The sequence below is a fragment of the Rattus norvegicus genome, chromosome 15 (assembly GCF_036323735.1).
Source record: "Rattus norvegicus strain BN/NHsdMcwi chromosome 15, GRCr8, whole genome shotgun sequence".
Taxonomy (NCBI): domain Eukaryota; kingdom Metazoa; phylum Chordata; class Mammalia; order Rodentia; family Muridae; genus Rattus; species Rattus norvegicus.
The window spans coordinates 6,027,939-6,035,878 of NC_086033.1; the positions used below are offsets into that span (position 1 = coordinate 6,027,939).

Here is a 7,940-nt window from a genome sequence, read left to right on the forward strand (position 1 = left end):
TTTGTTCAGGTATGATCCATTGCCACAAATAAGGAACACGATGAAGGACAAACGTCCAGGGTAGGGGCTGGAGAGATGGCTCATCATTTGAGAATTTGTTTCTCAAAAGACCTGCAGGGCACCTAACAATCCTCTGTCACTTAAGTTCCAGGTGAAACACAGTGACCTCTTCTGGCCTTTGGGGAATAGCACGCACAGACCTACAGAAGGCAAAACACTCATAAATATAAAATAAATCAACAACAGCAACACACAAAAACAAAAGCACCCAAAGGAGGGAAAACCAAAGGAGAAAACTCATAGGGCACCTTTGCCTGGATATTTTGTCCAAATTTTAAAGAAATCTAGAAACTGAATTATAAACTATGTGGTCTGCTTGAGTTGAAATCCCAAATGGAACATAGTACATTGTCAAGAACAAATGCCATCATCCTAATCAAGAAGAACAAGAAAACAACCAACCATAAAAACCCTATCCCCTGAAAGGTCTTGCAATTTATTATCTCCTCTGTGCAGTTACAATTGATATCATGTTGGAAGGAAACCAAAAGCAAGCAAATCTGTTTCATGACTGCTTCTATACTCCCTATAATAATATTGTTTTATTTCCTGTGAGGTACTACAGAACACCTGGTGAATATTCCATTAATATGTTCAACACTCTCATCCACAAAAGAGTATATTTTAGCGGTGGCTAAATATTTGATAAGGATACAGCATTGATAATTTTTTCATCATGAAGTTGGTATTCAGAGTTTGACACACAATCTCACTGAAAGTACAATTGTCTTTGTATCTCAGTCTGACTGGGAAGTAATTATGATGCCCAATCCCTGTGAGAATGCAGAGATCCATCTCTGCCTGAGAGCGGTGGGATTTCAGATGGTTACATCACACTTCAATAAAGAAGGTTCTTAAGAGTGACGAGTTCGAGATCACTGTTTGATTCACAAGGATACATTCGATGTACTCAAAAGTAACAGGACACAAGGATTCAATATCTGCGGTGTACATGGTCTTGCTGGCCTCCTCACAGAACCTCTTTCCCTCCTCACAGGATGCTTGCAGTTCAGTCTGCTCCACCAGCAGTTTTCTGTTCTCATTCATCAAAATCCTTACATTCTTCTTCAATTCATTGCATTCATTCAGGAGGTGGAAGTTTCTGATGCTGAATCAAAAACAAATAATGGTAAATCCCAGGCAGTTTCTATTTGCCTGCCACTCCTGCAAGTACAATCATCCCTTCAAGGGTCCTCGTCCCCAGGCATCTCCAGACTAGAGCCACAGTTTACATGTTATCACCAATTAGATGCAGGTCACATCCTGAGTCCGCATTCCACGGGAATCAAAGTACTTCAGAAACTCCTGACACTAGAGGCTGTATATACATCAAAGCAGAGGAAATGGTGCATATGGATGCTTATGTGTCATGGTATTCTAAAGCCATTGGCAGGTAGAGGGCCAATCCCCTCTGAGGGCTGATAGAAGACCCAGCAGCTATACAAATTTTCCATGTGTTTCTCAGGGATCCCAGATCTTTTTTCAAAGTCATAGCTGGACAGAAGTATTCCCTGCCTAGTGCTGGGGTCTCCTTTCTGTCAGTGACTCACCGGTAGGAATTATTCTCTTGTGTGAGCTCCTTGTACTTCTCCATGGCATCACTTATCCAGTTGGTCATCTTATGCATGTCCATCGTTCTCATCTCATGTTGGGATTTAAGCATTGGCAATTCAACACTCAGCCTGTGTTAGAACATGACCCAAGGAACAAATAACTGTCTGAACTCATGATTTCAGAATTAGATGAAGTGTAAATAAAAAATAGCCAATAAAAAATTCAAATTCAAGGAATGGGGGCTAGGGAAGAAAGTGGAAAACTCAAAGACCACAGCAAAAACACAACAGTGAGACTCAAACCATCACTCTCCCATAGAAAACATTTCTCTGCAAATTTGTTTTGAAATAAGTAATCCTTAAAAGGCTGGTGAGATATGGTCCTATAAAGACCCTCTGTATAGGAGGGGGGAAAGTCTGAGAGCTGCATGTTTGGGAATAAGAAGTGCCAAGAATTTATTCCCACAGTGACCTTTTCTAAGTCACAGTAAACCATCCTTGGATAATTAAAAAAAGAAAATAAAGTTCAAAGCAGAAAAATAAATAAATAAATAAATAAATAAATAAATAAATAAGTGAAATCAGAGTGCTCTCTGGACTACCTAAGCCCAGTATATAACACAAACTTTCTCCTTCCTGTTGGTGCTGGTTAAACTAATTATCCTGGGCATTGGACGGCAGAGCCAGGGGACCAAATGGAGGGAGTGGACCTTCAAGATCTAGCCAGGTAAGCATGAAGGAATTGAACAGTTGTGTAAGAAGTATAAGATGTTTCCTCCAGTCTGTGCCATAGCCTTGGGTCCAACAGAAAGATGTGATGACATTTCTCTTGTTTTGAAAGCAGGGATTCTCAATCCTTGTTACATGACTCCCAGAGGCCGTAACTACTTTTTACAGGGAAGAGGATTCATAACACCTCCTCCCCTCAGGAGAGTCCTATGTGCCTGGAAGGTAAACAGAAGGAGCAAAGTACTCTGTTGATCAATGACGGCCTCCACAGACTCATCACTATCATGACCTGCAAACTGTTCATCAAACAAATCCTCAGACCCAATCAAAGGTCCCAGACTCCCTGATCCTGAGCAAAACACACACAAATACTTTCACATCCATCCATACATACCAACCCATATACAAACATAATTAGAATGCCAACTTTATCATAGAGGTGCCATAGAATCAGTGTATAACGACCTAAATCAGAGTAAGAGTGATGACATTCAGGCATTTCATTCACACACTTAGATGCAGCAAGTGTGACCAGGTCCTTCCAGCTGTTGAAAAAATCCAATCCAACTCCAAGGAGCTCAGGGTCAAGTACAAGAGAGGTTGACCCTAAACACACAGCACCGAGCTTCTCTCACAGGCCAGCACCTGCCAAGGCTCCTTAAAGTCCAGGATGAGAGGTGAAACACTTTCTGGATGTGAGGAAATCTTGGCTTAGCAGAGAGAGCACAGACAGTCAATAGGTTACAGGGCATAATGACTACCTGTAGTTCAAACCATCATTGACATAAAGGTCCAGGATTCGAGAAAGTTCATCCCGCTCGATTTTACACTTCTGGATTTCAGATTTTAGTTCCTCCAATTTCTTTATACGCTTTTCATGGTTACTGATGAAATTTTCTGATGATGCCTTCCTAATAAACCCTGTAGATAGATAAACACAAGTGAATGTACATATTGGATAGCCCATGGGTAGAAAAGACCATTCTGAGTCTCAAAATGGAGGTTGAGGAAGAGGAAAGGCTGGAGACTTGTTGAATCCCTGAAAGAGAAGAAAAGCTATCTCTAATGTGGACTCTTAAGCTATTTCCCTCTTCCCAACCTCCAGTGCCATACATAAGCCTCACTCACTATTACATGATCCCTCATACTGAAAGATAGAATCTACCTCAGACATAAAGATTTGGGACATTGTCAGCAGATAACAGACGTGGAGCAGGTCAATCCTGGAGTTCACAGCACCATTAAACCCTAATCGTGTGTTCAAGCTTAAAGTGTCTGCGACCTCAATTCATGACTAGGGGGTTCATCCTTCCTTGTTGTTGTCACCACAGACTTAGGTAACCTACAGTAATCTAGAGGATGAAGTGCTTCAGCACCCAACCATGAATGGGCACATTGTTATCCTCATAGGGCTTCCTCCTGGCATTCCTTGGCAGTAGAAATTAAAAGGCTCATAGAAAAGAAACTGCAGGGCTGCCAATTCCTGGCTCTCTGTCAAATTAATCATCAGGACTCTTGACTCTTGGTCTGCAATTGACAAATTCCAAGGCTCCTGCTTGTAAGGCCGACTCCTGAAAGGCTCAGCTCAAACTTGCCTCCTGGAGGAAGTTCCCCGACTCTACCCAGTACTCACTGTGCCTTCCCCAGAATGATTTCATTCTTCCGTACTTACAAGACAGAAGGCCAGCTTTCTTCTGCCTCGGTCTGGTCTCTCCTTGGTCTCCCCTCTCCTTCTGAAAGAGCTTGAGCAGCTGGTGAAACATGCCTGTTTGTGAACCCAAAAGGCACTGAAGGAATCCCACAGGCAGTTGGTGTCACCACAACACTGGTGACGTCACAGAAGATTCTAGTGCTCTCTTATATACAAGATATTGTCCAAGGAAGAGATTACTGATGACGTCACTGGGAAGTTCTATGGCCTCCCTGCTACCCAGCTCTCCCAAAAGCAACCAATTTCTATGGGGCCCTTTTCTGCAGCCTCTCCTGTGACCCAGGGAATATCCTTTGGCAACTTCTCCTCCAAAGTTAGATATTTCTCTCTGCTTCATCGGGTGTCATCAATTCTCGTGATGGGGAGAGTTGGTTACAACCCTGAATTGGATAAGAGATTTTTGTTAGCACCCAAATCCCTAGGGACCATAAATGAGGGAGATTTCTCTTAATAATAAATCTACACCTGAGACAATGCACATACATACAGTCCAATTCCCAAAGTTTCCCTGTTTCCTAGAGGCCAATATATTTCTCCTATACTTTTAATTTTATAAAACCTGAATAATATTTGCTTACTGTGTATTCCTTGATAGCCAGCAGTATTTCCACATAAACGTCCATGTATTTCACAAAGTCAATGGTTTACAATCCTACTTTTTGCAATAAAAACTTCCTTTTCTTGGGAATATAGGGGGATTAACTACAGGGCAAATATAAAATCATAAATTTCTGTCCCTTCTTTTACATATTAAGTTGGACATCTTCCTTTCTCAAATATAGCCAGACAATTAAATTGGTCATCAGTGAGCAAAGGTCAACCTGGACTGCGTGTTCCTACATTGTAGCCCAACAGCCATCACTTCTCCAATATCTGTCTTCCTTCATTTCCAAGTCCAGGCACGAGGATATCGGGGGTTGCCCCTTGATACTTTACTCCTAGCAAATATAAGAATCAGCAGGATGGGGAGGGAGTCGAATGGCCTGAGGTCAGGTTAAACCTCAATTTTAGTGGGTCCCTAAGTTCAGGGGAAAGTCCATTTGGCATTGTCATGTGTGGCTTCTGTGTTCTTCTCTCCTAGGTGCGCTCAATCTGTGCTATGATGCCTCCTAACCTCACAGACGTAAGAGTGAAAATCATGTCTGTCTTCTCTGGGAAGGGCTCTGCCTTTGACTCCCACCTGGAGTTGTACAACATCGCTATGCAAAACTCAGAAAAGAGGGGTGGAGATGGTGGACGCCTCAGAAGTTTAGGGTCATTTCTTCCAAATAAGGCACACATTTTTCCAATGTAATTTTTCCTTTGTTCTTTCACTCATGGTGGCTGGCTTCTTTCCTGGCCTGAAGTATACTGGAGTCCACTCTTTTAGATGACTGAAGCATCTGTTTTTGAGATGACAGGCCCACCAAGAGGCCTGCTGCATACAGGCTCCTATCACCAAGGCAGTTGTTGTTACAGGATCATGGCATGGCGGCAGCAGCACACGATCTCTCAGTCTTCTCTGCTGCAATTGCTAAAATAATAATAGGATTGTTTGTTTTTTTAAATATTTTATTGGAAATACCTACAATGCTGGTCAGAGTTGAGACATGCCTTTAATCCCAGCACCCATAAGGGTTTTTTTCTCTTTTTTTCTCTTCTTTTTTTGTAATTATTGTTAGAATTCCCATTGCTTTCTTTGGTAATCCCTCTATTTGCTCTGTACCTAGAATGTTACCCACACTCTTCATGGCACTATTCTTCATGTTAAAGATTTTACTCTTACCACCCACACCACACATGATCACATTATTTACTTTCAAATAAGAAAAAAAGGCATGAAGAAGAGAGTTAACTCATATGGTCTCAGGTAATCAACACAACAGGACTTTCAACTAGGCTGCTCTACATTCCAGCTCACTGGATACAGGCCTGAGGCCATGGGGTATCTTGGAAAGGAAGAAGCACACACTACCTCACAGCTCTCTCTGCTGGCGACTGCTAGAATTGTGACAGGACCTGTGTTTGTTGGCACACGCCTTAATCCCAGCATTCAAAATTTATTTTAATCGTTGATGTTGTTTTTTGTTTGTTTTTTGTTTTTAATCCCCCCAGCTAATTGCTCTATACCTAGAATATTAAGCACACGCTCTGGAGGGACCTATTCATGTTAGGCAATGCTTTTATTCTTACTAACCACTCCACAGATGATCCCATTATTTACTTTCAAATAAGAAGACAGTCATAGAGAAGTGAGTTAATCACTATGCTCTCACAGAAGAAACACATCACGAGTATGGAATGGCACCCCAATCTTTTGCATTTCTTATGCCTTTTAAATTTTTTTATTCTTTATTTGTTCTTAGTTACATTCAAATGTTAAAGCCTTTCTCTGTTTCACACCCATATCCCCCTACCTCATCCCCCTCACCCTGTTTCTCTGAGGGTGTTTTTCTACCCACCCAACCCTTCCTGCCACCCTGCCCTGACATTCTCCTACACTGGGGCATAGAGCCTTCGCAGGAACAAGGGCTTCTTCTCTCATTGAAGCCCAACAAGCCACTCCTTTTCTACACATGTTGCTGGAGCCCTGGGTCTGTCCATGTGTTCCATTTGAATGGTGGTTTAGTCTCTTGGAGCTATAGTTGGTTGGTATTATTGTTGTTATGGGGTTGCTAACCCTTTCAGCTCCTTCAATCCTTTCTCTGCCTCCTCCATTGTTCTCAGTTCAATGGTTGACTTCAAACATCCGCCTCTGTATTTGTCATGCTCTGGCAGTGCCTTTCAGAAGACAGCTATATCAGGCTCCTGTCAGCTCGCACTTCTTGGTATCACCAATATTGTCTGAGGTTGGTGGATGTATATAGGCTGGATCCCCAGTTAGGGCAGTCCCTGGGTAGCCTTTCCTTTAGTCTCTGCTCCAAACTTCATCTCCATACTTCCTCATGTGAATATTTTTGTTCCCCCTTCTGAGAAGGACTGAAGCTTCCACACTTTGGTCATCCTTCTTGAGCTTCATGTGGTCTGTGGATTGCATCTTGGGTAATCTGAGATTTGTGCTAATGTCCACTTATCAGTGAGTGCATACGATGTGTGTTTTCTTGTGATTGGGTTTCCTCACTCAGGATTATATTTTCTAGTTCCTTCCATTGACGTAAAATTTCCATGAAGTCATTGTTCTTAATAGCTGAGTAGTACTCCACTGTGTAGATGTGCCCCATTTTCTGTATCCATTCCTCTGTTGAAGGGCATCTGCGTTTTTCCCAGCTTCTGGCTGTTATGATTACGGCTGCTATGAACTTAGTGGACCATGTGCCTTCATTGTATGTTTGAGCATCTTTTGGTTATATGCCCAGGAGGGGTATACTGGGTGCTCAGGCAGTGCAATGTTCAATTTTTGAAGAAACTCCAGACTGATTTCCAGAGAGGTAATCCAGTTTGCAATCCTACCAACAGTGGAGGAGTGTTCCTCTTTCTCCGCATTCTCGCCAGCATCTGCTAACACCTGAGTTTTTGGTGTTAGCCATTCTGATTGGTGTGATGTGGAATCTCAGGGTTGTTTTGATTTGCATTTCCCTGATGACTGAGGACTTTGAACATAACAGAAGGCATTTTAAGAAATGATGCTACCCTAACTGGTGGTCTGCATGTAGTTGAGTGCCAATGGATCCATTTCTATCTCTTTCTACACAGTTCAAATCCAAGTGAATCAAGGAAATCCACATAAAACCAAACATGCAGAAGCTAATAGAAGGGAAAGTGTCACAAATTGCCTAGAACACATTTGCACAGGAGAAAGTTGTCAGAACAGAATACCAAAGGGTCAGGCTCTAAGATCAACAGTAAATGTATGAAATCTCAACAATCTGAAAACTTTCTTTTGAAGCAAAGGACACTGCCAGTAGGAC

At 42.2% G+C, this 7,940-nt stretch overlaps 1 protein-coding gene across 1 annotated transcript; it reads right to left on the minus strand.

The window, feature by feature from the left end:
- Positions 1-477: 477 nt before the first annotated feature.
- Positions 478-6,368, minus strand: Spetex2cl1 (Spetex-2C protein like 1). Its single transcript, XM_039093731.2, has 4 exons — positions 4,015-6,368; positions 3,104-3,263; positions 1,611-1,742; positions 478-1,168 (listed from the first exon to the last, which is right to left on the minus strand). The coding sequence occupies exons 1-4, from the start codon at positions 4,103-4,105 to the stop codon at positions 892-894; spliced, it is 660 nt and encodes a 219-aa protein (XP_038949659.2). The 5' UTR covers positions 4,106-6,368; the 3' UTR covers positions 478-891.
- Positions 6,369-7,940: the final 1,572 nt, after the last annotated feature.